The sequence below is a fragment of the Brienomyrus brachyistius genome, chromosome 6 (assembly GCF_023856365.1).
Source record: "Brienomyrus brachyistius isolate T26 chromosome 6, BBRACH_0.4, whole genome shotgun sequence".
NCBI lineage: Eukaryota > Metazoa > Chordata > Actinopteri > Osteoglossiformes > Mormyridae > Brienomyrus > Brienomyrus brachyistius.
This window is the reverse complement of record NC_064538.1, coordinates 10,899,812-10,916,719: the sequence shown is the minus strand read 5'-3', so window position 1 is coordinate 10,916,719 and position 16,908 is coordinate 10,899,812. Positions and strand designations below refer to the sequence as shown.

The 16,908-nt window shown below is 40.2% G+C and overlaps 2 protein-coding genes across 5 annotated transcripts in view; both read left to right on the top strand.

The window, feature by feature from the left end:
* Nucleotides 1-5,204: 5,204 nt before the first annotated feature.
* Nucleotides 5,205-6,965, top strand: LOC125745154 (uncharacterized). The gene is made up of 2 exons (XM_049017698.1): nt 5,205-6,187; nt 6,855-6,965. The coding sequence occupies exons 1-2, from the start codon at nt 5,302-5,304 to the stop codon at nt 6,896-6,898; spliced, it is 930 nt and encodes a 309-aa protein (XP_048873655.1). The 5' UTR covers nt 5,205-5,301; the 3' UTR covers nt 6,899-6,965.
* Nucleotides 6,952-16,908, top strand: part of si:dkey-11f4.7 (piezo-type mechanosensitive ion channel component 2) — a 33,333-nt gene continuing 23,376 nt past the window's right edge. For all 4 annotated transcript variants that reach the window (XR_007398585.1, XM_049017691.1, XM_049017692.1 and 1 more), the window contains exons 1-12: nt 6,952-7,039; nt 7,191-7,286; nt 12,244-12,345; nt 12,562-12,607; nt 12,809-12,968; nt 13,573-13,801; nt 14,589-14,802; nt 14,916-15,075; nt 15,218-15,292; nt 15,706-15,735; nt 16,171-16,288; nt 16,717-16,868. Coding sequence is in view for 3 of the 4 variants with exons in the window: in XM_049017691.1 (XP_048873648.1) it covers nt 6,976-7,039; nt 7,191-7,286; nt 12,244-12,345; nt 12,562-12,607; nt 12,809-12,968; nt 13,573-13,801; nt 14,589-14,802; nt 14,916-15,075; nt 15,218-15,292; nt 15,706-15,735; nt 16,171-16,288; nt 16,717-16,868 (1,446 nt within the window). In the remaining variant the exon portion in view is untranslated. The remainder of the gene's footprint in view (nt 7,040-7,190; nt 7,287-12,243; nt 12,346-12,561; nt 12,608-12,808; nt 12,969-13,572; nt 13,802-14,588; nt 14,803-14,915; nt 15,076-15,217; nt 15,293-15,705; nt 15,736-16,170; nt 16,289-16,716; nt 16,869-16,908) is intronic.

The following is a 16,908-nucleotide window of genomic DNA, read 5'->3' as shown; positions in this document are numbered from 1 at the left end:
ACGCATTTACACTGTTACCCCAATCGATTGCTGCAAGTATTGTTTTTTTAAAGGCGAATGCGTACTTGCGTACTAGTTGTGTCTATCCCTGTTTATACAACTAGACAGGTGGATAATTTAGTAAATATTTAAGGAAGACATTAATGGATGTCATTTGTGCCGATGTAATGCGAATCTTGTCAAACAGGATGGGTAGCAAGGGCGTCGTTAGGTCCGATCACTTCAGGCTATGGCCCGAGTATTTTAGTCTGGATGCCAATCTCAATTGAAAAGAAGAAGAAAGTTAAGCCCCTGGTAGACTTGATTTAGTTCCTGATCTTTTCAATAGCTAGAAACACTCCTAAGTGTTAACATGTCGTGGTGTTGCATGTGCATTTTAGATTATGCAGGAAATCTGAAAAAATGAATGCATTCTGTTTTTGTTTTTTTTTTAAATACTGTCTTTCAGTTGGGTAAATATTTTTATTAATAAATGCGTAAGTACAGAATATTTGTGTACTTGGTTTGGCAGCAAAGTTTATATTAGGAACCTAAATGTCCATTTAGTGATTTTGCAAAACAGCAGGTCTAAAAAATTAATTAAATTCAGACCTGAAGTTTTTGAACAACTAGATTATTAGATGCATTTGTTCCCTGACTATTCTGTAACTAAAAAAATATATAATATCCACAAGTCTGAAATCAGTATTGGCAGAGTCTTGGCAGCAGATCTTACACAAGGCTTTAGAGGAGGTGAATACCTTCTCAAGCTGTTTCAGATCTTTGACAGTTTTAAAATCCTTCCGCAAATTTTTAGTAGGATTCAGATCAGGGTTTTTCCTAATCCAATACTGCTTACACTGGAAGGTCAGCACAGCTGTGATTATCCATGGCTGACTCCTTGACAGCCATATGTTTCAATGCGCCATTTGTCTCATTTGGAATTTGCTAAATAAAATGTAAATAAAGGAAACCGTAAAGTGGATGGATGCATACTGTATTAATAAAATGCAAACATTATAAAGCATTAAGGCCTTTTCACATGGATATTAAAGAAGTATCTTTTAACAGTTTCTACAATAGTGCCTTTGAGTTAGAGAAGGAAATGCAAAAATGAAGGAAATAAGAAGCATTGTTTTTGTACTATCATCACAAATGCATTATCATTTCAAAATAGTTCATGTAAAACTGCTGTCCCTAAGTGCCAATACTAAGGAGATTCTGACTAAAAATACACAAAAAATTCACTTTATCATATCTTTATTGAAAACATTGATCATTATATATAGTGACCCAATTGCATTGTCTTGAAAAAATATTTAGCTCATTTAGCCATTTCAGTCAATTGTCCACATTATCAAGCTGACAATTGTGTCTGAAGAGTCCCAGGGTGTCACCTTCAGAGGTCAATGTTCATAGAATAAGGAAGTAAATTAGGCCCATCAAAGGGAGGTTTTTCAGAACTTCAGAAAACTGTTGTTGATATTCTTGGGGCTGGAAATGAGTGCAAAGCCATGTCTGAAGACTTTGGCCTTCTTCCATTCACAGTCAGGTAGCTGGTTTAGAAATGGGGTAAATTCATCTATCTTCTGTACCTGCATGTCCTATTCAGGGTCACGGGGGGCCCATTGCCTCTCCCAGAAGCTACAGGTGCAAGGCAAGGAATAACCCAGGGTGGGGCGTTACCCCATCGCATGGCACACTCGCACCCCATCACACCTATGGGTAATTTGGTGACTCCAATTCAACTCAGCATGTTTTTGGACTGTCGGGCAAAGCCTAAGGCAAGCAGGCAATACAAAACAGAACAAAAATCAGAAAGTTGGGTTGGCCAGTCCTTAGAGCAACAGCAGTCGACGGTCTTGAGGGTGAGCACTGAAATAGCCGTGGGAGTTCAACCAATAGCACTTACCCACAAAGCCAAACCCCACCCTGTGGTTCTTGAAGTTATAACTGTTTACCAGGTGCTAAGAATGTTTAGATTCATATTTTCACCTAATAAAAATTTGCAATGTGAGATATGGGTCTAATTAAGGCAGTGGTGGCTTAATGATTAGGGAGGTGCCCTTGTAATTGAAAGATCGCTGGTTCAAATCCCTGACCAGCAAAGCACCTCTGAGGTACCCTGAGCAAGCTTTTGCCCCCAAGCACTGCTCCCTGGGTGCTGAATTAGCTGTTCCTTGGTATGTCACATATGGGTTAAATGCAGAGGATGCATTTTGTTGCTGTGATGTGTCAACAATAACCACGTATCTCTAAATTATATAAGGAACAAGTAATTAAACAGACTCTATTATGATACAGAGTAAAAAATACAGAGAAACACTAAAAATTTTAAGAAATCATGCTATAGAAAAATTAGAATGTACATAAAAAATTGTATCATAAGCTACAACCTCACTGAACTGAGAAAATTCTTCTCAGTGTTTAATGACAAATATTTCTTGTTTTTGACTATCAGAAATGACAACTCTTATTGGTCAGGTGTAGACAGCAGGTCTAGATCTTGTTTAGGCTGAAGTTTCTCCCATTTTTTACTTGGGGAAAAAAAGTAATTAATACAGTCTTCTGCATACAGGACAAGCTATTGTCGATGAAGTATTGATTAATGAGTTGGTTTATGACTGATTTCATAGCAGTAACATTTTACAAGCTATTACACTGTAGATGTAGTAATACTGTGGACATAAAAGCTTTAATGTATGGGTCCATATCCCAGAATTTGCTGGTTTACACAGTACCATTGTTGATGACACTGACCAGTTAATCTGTGTGTCTTGGATTTTGTTACATTTAAAGAAACAACTTGCTGACGAGTTCTGATGCCGCCACTGCTTCTGATGGCTGGCTGCTTCCTGTGGAACAGTAACTGAAATGAGCCAAGTGTCTTCAGCGCTGAACTGCTGATCGCTCAGGCTGGTCTTCCTGAGGCTTCCAGCTGCCATCTGAGCGTAAACTCCAAACATGTATTGAAGCATCTGCTTCAGACTTATCACCCATTTTTGCACTGAAAAACCACTAATGGCACTTTCTCCATGATATTTGTCTCCTAGCAGCACTTTTAGCTGCACGTCATTGAAATATTAGCTGCCTATTCAGCAGTCTTTCTGGTAATCAATGTAAATCTAGTCCAGAGAGCAGCTTACTGAATGTCTAAGCTGAAAGCTTTCCCTTACTGGCCCATTCCAGCGATTTCTGTCTATATTTCATGGTATATACCTCTGTGAAGTTAATGATTTATGATTCTGAAAGAATATTCTTGTCTTAAAGGATTAAGTATGTTAAATGCTGTACTGACAACGGGGCTTAGAGCTTACTTAAGTAATTTAGTGCAATGAGCCCTGAATCCAATGGTAAAATTGCAGCAAAATTGTAGTTATAAACGCTGGGAAAAGCTAACTGGCATACAGTGGTACCTCGGTATACGTCCTTAATCTGTTCCAGATTCTTGGACTTATACCAAACAGGACGTATACCAAGCGAAATTTTCCCATAAGAAATAAAGGGAAAATGTTTAATCCGTTCCCAGGGAAAAAATCCTATTGTTATTGGCACATTGATGGGGTTGTATGAAATAATTTAAACATTGCTTAATACTAAAATACATAAATACAAAAGCAATTAGATTAAATAAATCAAAAGAGAGTAATAGCGCGGGTTGTTCACTGAATGGTAGCAACTGGTGTACTGACGCTCGTGGGCAGTTGTGGCTTCGTCTCGAGAGAGGTAAACAAGGGTAGCGCGCGCTGTCGTGACTCATTTTGACCCGTACAAGTTCTAGCACGCGAGTCGTATTCCAAACAAAGGTCGTATACCAAGCAAAATTTTTCGCGTCCAAACAGGACGTATACCAAGGTACCACTGTACTTGGGTTCCAGATTGATCGAAGTGAAATAACCTTTCATTAAAACAATATTTTATTAAAAAACAAATAAAAATATAGTGTGTACAGCGAATTAAATGCAGTTCCCCTGGAACCATTTTCTTAGAAAAGTCATTGCCGTCACCGTCTTTTTCACAATTTTCTGTTCTTATAGCAGGGATATTGCATCAAGGTGGTGTAATTGCACAGAGTCGCCAGCAGGGGTCACCAGCACACGCAGAAAAGTAAACTTGTTTTTGGTGTAGCTTTCGTAAGAGTCATTTTCCTATTCTAAAAGTCCACAGTACACTTGAACTTGTTTAGCATATGCTTTTATCCAAAGCAACATACAACTGCAAAAGCAGGATCAGACAGTTCACAGAGCAATAGCAGTTAAGGACCTTACCCAGGGGCCAAACGGTGATACTCGGACAACCTGGCAACTTGACCCAGTGACCTTGCAATCACAGGCACTGTGTCTTAACCCACTAAGCCATGCTTTGAACAGTCATTTGGAAATGGATCTGATGAGATCTAATTTAACATAATCTGTACAGTACTGATTATGAGTTTCCTCTTCATCATATAACTTGCTCGTATAATTGTGCACGGTGTAAATTATACAGTCCAAATGCCCCTGGCCACTGGGGTCCAATGCTGTCTTGACACATTACAAGGCTCAAGCTGCCCACTTGAAAGTATTATCTAATACAAGGGAAAGGCAGTGAAGATGTTGGGGAACGACCTCTGTCATTGGAAGGATGTTCCTGTGGTCGTCAAGGGAGGCGGCGACTCGAACTGTGGTTTACTGCAGTATTATCAACCTCTGGACGGGAGCAGGGCAAGCAGTGATACACCAGTTGCTTAAATGTAGAAAATAATCAATGCAATAAATATATAGCTCTTAAATGCATACAAAGGAATTATCCCTAGGTGTAGAGAGGCAGGGGATAGCAGTATATATTACGCTGTGCTGTTTAATAATTAATATTGAATTATAATAAAATCTGTGCATCATTTAAATTGCACGTATAATATTAGCTGTATAAACACCAAAAATTTCAAAGAAAATAAAGAGAGCATGAAGACAGTATGTTAAATAGCATATGTTCATTTTACAGAGGTTGGTCTCCGCTGTTAGCAATCAGTCAAGGCACCGGCAGCTGACTCAGAATGTAAGTTGCTGAGATGATGAAGCTGCAGGTAAGATTAATTTCATTCCTGATTAAAACCAAGTGTAACTGAATACATGTTGTTATATTTAGTTAATGTAGTTTTTTCTTTCTGCTAGCAGACAGTCTTGTGCTTCATTAATAGCATTAAATATAAATGTAAAATATAATATAAACTATATAACACAAAATATAAAATTCAAGGAATGTGTAAGGCAGAAAATTTGTTTTTATCAGTATTGCTCCATTATTTCACACATTACACTGAATCATCTTGGTTGACCATTTATGATTTATTCATTTGTATTGTTGATATACAGACGCTCCTCTACGTACGAACTTTCAGACATACGAACGAAGAGGACTGTGAGTCCAAATTGTGTTCATTCGGCTCCCGTTTATTGTCCGCGAGCTGCGGGTGCAAGGCAGGGAAGAACCCAAGGGTGGCAAAGCAACCCCTCACAGGGAGCACTCACCATTAACGCGCATATTCACACAACACTCACCATTAACGCGCATATTCACACAACACTCACCATTAACGCGCATATTCACACAACACTCACCATTAATGCACATATTCACACAACACTCACCATTAATGCACATATTCACACAACACTCACCATTAACGCACATATTCACACAACACTCACCATTAACGCGCATATTCACACAACACTCACCATTAACGCGCATATTCACACAACACTCACCATTAATGCGCATATTCACACAACACTCACCATTAACGCGCATATTCACACAACACTCACCATTAACGCGCATATTCACACAACACTCACCATTAATGCACATATTCACACAACACTCACCATTAACGCGCATATTCACACAACACTCACCATTAATGCACATATTCACACAACACTCACCATTAACGCGCATATTCACACAACACTCACCATTAACGCGCATATTCACACAACACTCACCATTAACGCGCATATTCACACAACACTCACCATTAACGCGCATATTCACACAACACTCACCATTAACGCGCATATTCACACCTCCAGACAATTTGGCAAATCCATCCAGTTCACCTCAGTGTGTTTTTGGACTGTGGGAGGGAGAGAGAATGAAGAAGTTGGGGGAAACTCCACAACGACACGGGGGGACATGCGAACTCCACACTGCAAAAGCCGGGGTGAGTCTCAAATGGTTATCTCCAGAGCTATGGGGCAACAATGCTAACCACTCTTCCACCTCTGAATCTAATTCATTTTCTTAAAAATATCATCCAGAGTTAAATTAAATTATTCATGAGAAGGCAGCCTTTGTATTTTTCTTCTCCCGACATGTAGCCCTTCCTGTAATTCTAATTTTCTCCCACATTGTGCCAGTGCAGTTGCTAACAGCTAATGGGACAATTATCATTAATATTAAATACACTTGCCCCATGCAGAAAAATGTGATTTATGAACATTTCATGAACTTTTGAAAAGGAAGCAAACTGACCATAAAAACAAAGGACGAGACAAACAATGATCTGCACTGGCAACTGCATCCCACCATGATTATCACTGGATAATCGTCTCCTGCTGTTCAGGAATAGACGTCCCAAGAAAAGATGCTTGCCCATATCCAGGAAAGAGGCATGCCCCCCTCCAGGAGCATTGGTCCTTAATTGGACCAGTATGCTGGATTAGGGCTTACTCCGATAAAAATCTGATGAGTGACATTTTAAGGATATTTACTTATTTCAGTGCTTTCTGCATCAGCAGTGTGTGTGTGGCTATCACATGTAAAGGACCAGAGAAAGCATCAAAATGGAATTCCTCTACACTACACATGTATCATGTTTGAAATACCAGCAGGGACTCGTGTGATTGGATGGTGTTACCTGCCAGCTGACTAGGAGGGAGGAGCTTCAGCCCCTTCAGAAGAGCAGTGCTTCCAGTTTATGCAGGGAGCTCTGTGAGGCTCTACGCAGACATGGCACGCGACACTGTGGTGGGAGTGATTTATAAGTTATTACTGCCTTTGCTTTTGTTAGCTGGTAAGTAGAATTGATTGGATTCCTGATAAGTGCTTTCATTTCAGTGGGGGTGCTACAAAACCAATGCGTGATGAGACCTGTGTATTACTTATGATGGTATTTTTCACCTAAAATGAATTTTCACTTTTTTTCATAACTTATGTCTCCATAGCCATCTGCTTCCGATATAATGGTCTCTCTGTGGTGTACCTCCTCTTCCTCCTCTTCCTCCCCTTGCTACCAGACCCGACAGCGATATCGTTGAATGGTGAGTTCTATCGGAGAGACGGAGGAGAAACTAGTCCTTTTTGCGATTTGTGTGGTATGATGTACATGTGCTCTTGGCAATAACAAGAGAACTTACAGTTTAACACTTATATACGACGTAAGAACAGCAGACTTCTCTCATATTTGTCTTGCAGTTCTGTCATCTATGACTGGTTTTCATGGTTATTCTGGGATCTTATACTTTACAATGGACAATACTGCAGCATTAAATATATAAAAAGTATTCTTAGCATGTAAGAGAAACAATTTAGGACTTTACAATTCAGATACGAGAGAGATATCTTTGTTGTATCATCACCATTATTATTTATTTTATAACATAACTGCTTCATTTCATCATTATAGACAAAATGCTCCAGCGTTTGGAAAATGCTGCTAATTGGTAGGCAAAGAGGACTTGGGGATATGAAGTTAAACTGCTGTTAATTATGCCGTATCTATAATTTAACTGCATTATTTGCATACAGCGTTATAGCAATTTTAAGCATATATTGGTGATTGCCATTTCTGTTGGGATTACTGCACGAAAAGTGTTGCATTTACATTTATGTTGGTTTATGTTTGGTTTTTGTACAAGATGACTTTTCATCTCAGGTAATATGCATACAAGTACAGTAATTAAACTACATACATTTCAGTGTAAATGTCATACATTGCTGTTTCATGCATGAGCAATTACATATAATAAGATATTATTAATAGTCTTTATATATAAGCATATTTACAGGTAAATATAGTTAGGGAATAATACATTCATAGTAAATTTAGCTATTCTTTTTAAAATAATAGCAATAATAACTGCTAAGTGGCCTCATATTGATGGTTGTGGGGGGAAATATCACATAGATGTATTGTGATTAAAGGTGTTCTGTTAGCTGTATATTAAGATTATTCTGTTTATTTTTGTTTTTAATTATTATTAATGTGGCTTTCCTTGGAATGTTTCCAATTACAAATCGCTAATGTAACCTCCTTAAACAATTAAGAGGTCACATTCAATAAATTGCCACGGTAATATGTAGTGCAATTCATCTGGTGTTCTCTATCCTTGACAGGAACAGTCATCATGTCCGCTCACATGATATTCAGATGGAGGGAAGGTAGGGCAGTGGCAGGTCAGACCAACTGAAACCCACCCAGGTCAATATATAGCCAGCCAGAGTGAACCTGGTAGAAAAATGCTTTTGCATTTGGTCAGGATTGTATTGTGGGTGCGTTACATTTATGTTCTAACAGGGAACAGCAAGGGTCATGTTAGTGGAAAAGCATAGTACTGTAGAAATGCACTAATGTTATCACGTGCCTTTCAATGTATACCCATACTTTCTGTACCTATCACTGCCGCCCCCCCCCCCCCCCCACGACGACCCTGGCCATGATAAGTGGTGGGAAGATGGATGAATGCATGGATTGTTATAAACAATATCTATTAAATTCATTTTTCATGGGGAATATTAAAATGATTTTAAAATCTCATCCAGCCATCTAGGATTTGTAATGTGCTTTGTTGGGACTGAGGGATGTAATATTATTATAGAAAGAGGGTTTTAGATGTGTTTAGATGGAAAAATCAGGAAGTGCGGTTAGATCAAATTCAATTGACAATGTAAATGTAAAAAATATTGAGCTGAATTTTCCAAAACAAGAAATGATACGCCTACGTTTACATGTGTTAGCATTTGGAATAATTGAAGACCAGATTGTTTAAATATATTGAGCTGTATTAAATGTTTTCCTTGCTTCATTACGGCTTGTCAAGAGGTTACCGGCTGATCATTTTAGGACCAGACTCAGACTTCCTTGAAATAACTGGTTCCTCTGAAGAAACGTGGCCCATATTGTCTTATCAATTATGCAGAAGGGAGTAATTATATCATGCAATGAAGAGCTGTGGTGTCAGCGAAGCATCTGCAGCCCGGCTCTGTCTGGGCGTCTTAGAAATGCATTGAGGGCCTTGTTTTATGACCTCATCACTATCGCGGGCAGTTGATGGAAGAGAAATTAAACAGTATGATAATCAAAAAGACCTCTTCGGGAGGGAGGAAGGGTAGAAATCGAGCTTTCAGTAAAAATCCAGTCATCTGAAATACATCTGCTGCCTCAGCTAATGCCATAGTAATAGCATTTGTTCACAGCTAAACAACTGCAGACAACCTATATTTCGCTTATAACAACACTCCACTACCCTGGGTAGACGTGCAGCCTCTTTGGAATGTAAATTTCTTAAATTATTTGTTCAATACTATTTAAAAAATTCAAAAATCACTTAAATGTTGCCTCTATAAATGGATGCAGTAATAATTCATGCCAGATTAGTATACTATGTTTTCAATTTTTTTTAAGCATCTAAATATTTTTGTGCGTAAGTCTAAAGGTTCATATCATTAATTCCATGATATTACTAATATCCCACATATGTTTTACCACAAAGGGTCAAGGCTCGCAGAAGCTGGTTTTATTGTCATCAAATCTGATGAGTTATAAATTAATCCGGGATTTTGAACGATTGAAATACGGGTGATTTTTGCGGAGATTACCAGTGGCGTTTACAGAAGATGTTGATGGGGGTAGGCACCGGGACGGGGGGGGGGCGGTTATGTTTATGGGTATGGCTGTGCTACACTGTGTATCTTCTATGAGTCCCCTTAGAAAATAAAATACTCATATATATATATATTGATGCTGGTAGCAACAGCGGTGGCCACTACTTAACTAGGGGTGGACACCCCATAGGTGCGCCGCTGGGGAGTACTACAAGACAAGACCCTAATCAAACAAACTGCAAAAATGTTACAAACAATAGCATGAAATACACCAGGGGGGTATTCCACCAAGCAGGATTAAGGGAAAGTCTGACTTATTTCGACAAGTCTGGCTCATTTAAGTGCGAGTTCCGTTCCATCGACATGTCTTAAATGAATCCCCGCTGAGTTACCATGGTAACTTATGTGAGTGAACAAGTCTGCTCCGGACCAGTGGCCTGTACTACGAAGCGGGGTTACTGGCTTATCGAGGTAACTTGTTGGATTTAGGGAACCACAGTTTAAATGGACTTCATATTTGTTCACTTACATTTTACCCAGACTACCTTAAATCCGACAAGTTACCCCGATAAGCCAGTAATCCTGCTTCGTAGTACAGGCCACAGGTTATGTTAAGTGTTGTCTCAAAGAACGGCTCTCACTACTCATGTAATGTAATAAATAAAATACAGTCTATTAAAAAATCACGTCTTAGCATTCCAATTACTTCCAAAATAATTAAAATTAAAGTGTACCCATATTACAAAGGCCAATGACTGAAATTAACAAAAAAAATCCATTAAAATAATAACAACAGGAAGATATTTCTATATTTTGTTTAGTTAAGGTCTATTTTGAATGTTTATTAGTGAAAAGAAAAGACAAGATATGATTATTTGTACAGAACATTTTACACGGGTGCGATTGAAAAGTATTTTACGGAAATCAAAGAATAACATTATACAGAATGAATGACATGTGAACTTAACCCAGAAGGTTCTTCGTTGGCTATGGGAGTCGACCCTGGAAACTTTCACAGTGTAAGGTGACCGCATAAACCACTGTACCACCCTGCAACTGTACCAGGCACTTGTAACATTTACATAACTTATGCATTTAGTCTGTCTGCAGTTCTTTGCCAAGCCAGCTCCCTGGCTGTATTTATGGCCACCGTATTGCCTTTTTAGTGATTACATTTTTGTATTCTTCATACAGCTTCATCAGCAGCGTTGGTTTTGCGGCAGAAAAAAACCGCGGCTGTGTGCACTAAGTGAGACTATGCAAGTCTGTCTTGTATGACCCTTGATTAATTAAAGCTGAACTGCGTTAGTGGAACGACATGAGGCTAAGTGTAGAGATGGCGCTAGGTTGAGTCTGACTTTTTCGGGAAAGTCTGGCTTTCTTTAGCTACTTTCTGGGGATACCCCCCAGGTGGAAGCGCAAAGTGTATGTATCTTGAGCCTAAGTTCCAAATGTACAAAAATAAGAGACTTTAAAATTCTGTACTTTTTCTTTTTTGTCTTTTATTTTGATGCATTTGTACTCCTGGCAAGGATCTTAGTTTTGTATGTAATATATGGACTGTGTTCCTTGTAAAAAAAAGTTTAAAAAAGTGTTTTTGGTGGGGAAAATAGATGGCAATTCCAGATCCACATTGTTTGTCTCAGCCATTACCTGTGCTGTCTGTCCTGTTGCTGCGCATCTAGATCAGCTGTTAGGTGTGTGTTTTTAACAAACATGGGTAGCTAAGGTACAATGTTGCCAAGACTTACTAGTGGTATTTAGGTTACTCCTTAGCACTATTCAGCCTAAATAATGGGCTGTTCGGAGAACAAGTGTTTCGGGTCAATTTTATGCAAGCGGGAAGTGCCACTGAATCGATCAGAAGAAATCTTTTAAATGAACTGAATCAAAGAAATTATGTCCTTAAAAAAAGAGTTATTACAGTACTAGTGGAAGGAGCTTAAAGGTCTGCGACGAGCCTTGTATTCCAGCAGTAGAAGGTTCCGGCAGATTCGTATTAATATGGGGTGCATTTACCTGGCGTGGTCTGGGTCCATCCACGTCATTAAAAAGCACATTTAACGCAGATAGGCATGTTTAGTGTTTTGAGCACATTAGCTTGATTGCTAATGCAGCATTGCTTACATATTTCCGGTGAGGTCTGTATGACTATGCTTCGGTACACTGTGCACATACTTTCATCAGCTCTTTTGGGTAGGGATATTTTATTGATCTTACTACTACTTTACTTACTACTATTACACTTGTGAAAATCTGGAAAACAGTTCAAGACACCGATCCAGCTTTCTAGTCTTCTTGACTGCATTTCATAAGGAAAACATTTAAAAACTGCAAAACATTTGTTGTCTAGTATGTGTTTTCTATTAATGACTCTTACAATAATGTTTACAGGTAAAACAGGCTCCTTCCTGGTGGCTGTTTGCTGCACAAGCATCACCTTCTTGGCCCTGCAGTGTGGACTGCAAATCACATTCGCTTATATTCCCGAGCACGGTGAGGCCGAACATGCTCTTTTAGCAAGCTGTGAATGCTGGGCTTTCCTTACAGTCTGGCTAGAGAACCACTGTCAGGTTGATCTCACGTCAGAAGCAGCAGGATCAAGTGATAATATGGGTTTTATTTAATTTATTAAAGTTATCTAATTATGTATGAAGTTTCTGAACTAGTTAACCTGCTGTGAAGATGAAAGCACTTTCTCCTCTGTTGCAGTTAGCGGTTTTTGGGAGCTTGTTTTTTACCACTTTGGAATTGTCAGGTATGAATCTTTTTATGTGTTTTTTGTGTTTTTAAAAAGATTTATATTGACAAATGTCTTATATTATGTGTTTATCCAAAGGATATACTTGTTAAATGTATATTATTCTGCATTCCAGGGAAATGGATTTGTGTTTTGTTCACCTTTTTTTTTTTGAAGTTTGTATAACTTGTATTTCTGATGTTTGCTAATTCCTTCCAGATTCAGCAATGTGAGTTTAGGAAACATTGTTCGTCTCTTGGCTCCTGACACAGGACTCTTCCTATCTGCACTGTTTATCTATCGGCTGTGTAGGAAGTTGCTTGAGTCCCAGGGCCGTGTGACCGGCCATGAGAACTGCATCGTGTCCTCCAGCAGTGAGGTACCACACAGGGTTCATGACAGTTACCCTCTTCAGATACATGTACTGTAAATAGATTAACCCATTTGAGTGCTCCTGCAGGTTCCTATGTACCCTTCAGTAATGTTCCACCCTTCAAGCAACCCACTGTATAAGGCCATATCGTTATCCTTCAATTCTCCCTAAGCTTCAGATCAAAGCTTTTTTTTTTCAATACTTAATACAATGCATGCAGTAATTCTTTAGCCAGCACTGTGTTCAAATCCAAATCCCCGCAGTATCCTTTCACTGAGAGTTCAAGCAGCAATTCTGTCTTGATGGCTCCCATTTGCTCAATGCTTTAAATTGTAATTCATTATTAATGCAATTAGCCATGACAGAGAAGTCCTTTACTGAAAGGAATGCTCATTCAGTATTCTTGGTTAAACTGCACAAGCAGCTGTATCTTGCATGTCACGTTGCTCAGCAGAAAAAGCCTGGAACTCTAAACAGTTAATATCTGGTGTCCAAACAATGTTCTTAGATCCGGTTAGCAGAACCTCAATGATCTCTTCTAAGGGTGTTGTTTCGGAAAGCAGGGGTGGCAGTTGTACCTCTGCTCATGGAAGACGTGTGATTGCTGCAGCTTCACAGGTCGCATCTGGAGGAGTTTGACACAGAGTCAGAGGATGAAAACAGTGAAATGACAGACAGGTCATCCTTGGACAGTTCGGAGAGGGGCGGAAGGACCCCGGGTGTCCCGCCTCGCTTGCTCCAGAAGCTGATTCTGTTTGCTGCTGGGCTCCGGCTTCTCCTGAGTACCATTCTGAACATGGCTGGGAAAGTAGTGATCACAGCTCTCCTGGGGCTAGCAGGTAAGTACTCATATTTATATATTTGCATAATGTCCACAAAGCTAAAGCATGGATTATGTATATTAAATATTTAAATTAGCACAGGCGTCCCATGTCGCCTTGATTGTGTGCAGGGGCAGACTGGCAACAAAAAGCAGCCCAGGAATTGCCGAGAACGGGTGGGGGGTCTTTTGCCACCAACCTGTGTGGGGCCCTTGGTATATTTTGCCGCCAACCAGGGTGGGGCCCTTGGTATTTTTTGCCACCAATGGGCATGAGGCCCTTGGTATATTTTGCCACCAACCAGGGTGGGGCCCTTGGTATATTTTGCCGCCAATGGGGGTGGGGCCCTTGGTATATTTTACCACCAATTGGGATGGCGCCCTTGGTATATTTTACCACCAATTGGGATGGCGCCCTTGGTATATTTAGCCAATCATGATCAACTGATTGGCTATACAGTAAATGGCTATTTGTAGGTTTTATTATGCCAGGGATGGGGAAGAAAGATCGGCCCACCAGTTGCCAAACTTTCTGATGGCTAGTCTGCGCTGATTGTATGCTTGTGAAGCTTGTATGTTCTCTCATGCTCAATTGAGGCTCCTCCAGGTATTTGCAGGTTCCTCCCAGAGTTCAAAGACATGCAGGTTAGGTGGATCCAAAGTATATGCTTGTCTCTCTCCTGTGATGAACTCACATCCCATGCCTCATGTACAATGGGTTTTTGGGTTCACTCTGACCATGGGTAGGTGGTTGTAGAAAATGGAGAGGTCTGTCACTCCTCCCACCACTTCCTCTTTATTTGTAGGTATTGCCTTGCCCTCCCTGACTTCAGCAGTGTACTTTGCCGTGTTCCTGGGCCTCGTGTGGCTGTGGGTCTGTTGTCGCCCCCCAAGCCTGCTCATCTTCTGCAGTCTCTGTGTGATGATGGCCATCTTCAGTGCTGGCCATTTGCTCGCTCTCTACCTGTACCAGCTTCCCTTCTTCCAGGAGATTGTTCCCCCACGGAACATCTATGCTAGGTACAGCCGACCACATCAAGCAGCTTTGCGGCTTAAGAATCAATTTCTGTTGACAATGGGAAATGTAAGCACCTATCCTTCCTCTTGTTCCTCTCTCATTTTGGCTGTCTCAGGCTTTTTGGTATGACAGCAATCATTCAGACAAACCACTCAGACCCACACAGCCTGCGCCTGCAACCGGATATCACCTGGCCTGTCTTCATCAACCCTCTGGTCTTACTGCTGCTGTACTACACCCTTGTGACTCTGTTGAAGAACTGGGTTCCTGAGGAGGTGTGTTTATTCTGACCATCCGATTGGTTCTTAAGTATAGAAGGAACTCAGAATAGAGTCTTATAATGCAATTTATGGCTACAGTTTTAAAGCTTTGGATTAAGTCTGCTGCTCTGATGTTTGCATACTTGCTGTTGGCTAGGAGGATGATGTAGAGTGCGATCTGCCAGAGAGACCCCTGCCTGCAATGGTCTGGCTCTCTGGTGACCAGAAGGAGGTGAGCTATATATAATGTAATGCTGCACTGCTATCTAACTGACGAGTAAGACCCAGGTTATTTTTCCCAAGACAGTTCATTGTCACACAAACCAGCATTAAGACCACCTTCACTATTTAACCCAAGTGCTTGTTAATAGTCAGTGCTCATGCCACCTGCCCTCCCTAGAATTCCACCTGCAGAATTGCCAGCTACTAATCACAGGATTTCATTCAGTCTCCACATTAAGTTATCAAAGGCATGCAGCAACAGCAAAACTGAAGCACGGTATCAGAACAGAGCAGCCACACTATGTCATCAGCATCAGCTAATAACGTTAAACCAATGGCAGACCGTAGGTCATTACAGTATGTTTTCTTTTTATATAAAGTTAATAAACTGTTTAAAATATTGTTTCTATTGGTACTCTACAGCTGCTGGCCAGCATGGATGAAGACAATGAGGTATTTTATTTATATAGCTATATCTCTCACAACTACCATGGGGTCAAATTGACCCCCAAAGGCACATGCCAGATGTCTTCTCATAGTAACAATTATTGTAGTTTTCCTTGTTTACTTGTTTTTCTGTGTTTGCTTGATTTGGTGCTCAAGATGTTGTTGTAGCAGAACAGAAAAGTAACAATGAAGGGGAGTGCGGGGTAAGAGGCTAGTTATACCGGGAAGCTGCTGACAGCTGCATCGGCTGTTTTATTCGAGGCAGAAAACGACGGAGGAGGCACTGTGCATGTCTTTGCCAGTGGAAGCATGTGTGTGCAGTGGAAGCGAATGGCTACATGTCATACACTGCCATTACATTACATGATGTATCAGATCTGTGCAAGTGTGTATGTATTTATGCATTTGCATGTATACATGTCTGTACACGTTAATCTATAGCCCATTGCCATCCTAATGAGCAAGTCATGGTCTGACAACAAGGAACTGGAGTCTGTACTGGAGAAAGATCCTGACTCTCACAAACCACCAGCGTACAGAGATGTGCACACTAGTCATGGTGAGCATCCATTTTAATGTTGTAACAAAAATAGACCAGTATATGCCTCAGACTCATTAGTGCTCCCAAACCATCACTTTAAAATAGTCAGCAGTGATTTCTCAGGTAACCACTAAAGCCAATTTATCATGAAATATTAAGATCTCCCCATTTATACACTGATGCAGGGCTTAACAGTACAGTGGAAAGGTCTAGGTTATTGGTCAAGGATGAAATGAAAGCTATCATTGGATTATCTTGCCTAATGTTGAGGTTATCGTCTAATGGACTGGGGGTTCCCCGCGACCCAGTAGGATAGGCGGTTTGGAAAATGGATGGATGGATGGATGGATGGATGGATGGATGGACTGGGGGTTATCCTTCAATCCATTTCTTTGGTCAACAGCTCAAACTACGTTGTTCATAATTCTGCTCTGTTTTCATATTAGTATCGGACGTGGATGAGGAAGAGAGTGATCATGTGACAGAAAACGAGCCTATCACAGATACCGTTTCAGGCCCTGCTAAACCCAGTGGGTTAGCTTTGTTTGGACATTTTATTATGAATCAGAGCTACATCAGTTCACTTATAATCATGATGGTAAGCGTTTCCGCAGCCAGTAACAGTACATGCATTACAT

Coding starts and splice junctions, on each gene's coding strand:
- LOC125745154 (XM_049017698.1), top strand. CDS start 5,302: ATGATTTATTCATTTGTATTGTTGATATACAGACGCTCCTCTACGTAC. Junction 6,188..6,854: donor TCCACACTGCAAAAGCCGGG/GTGAGTCTCAAA, acceptor TTGAAATACCAG/CAGGGACTCGTGTGATTGGA.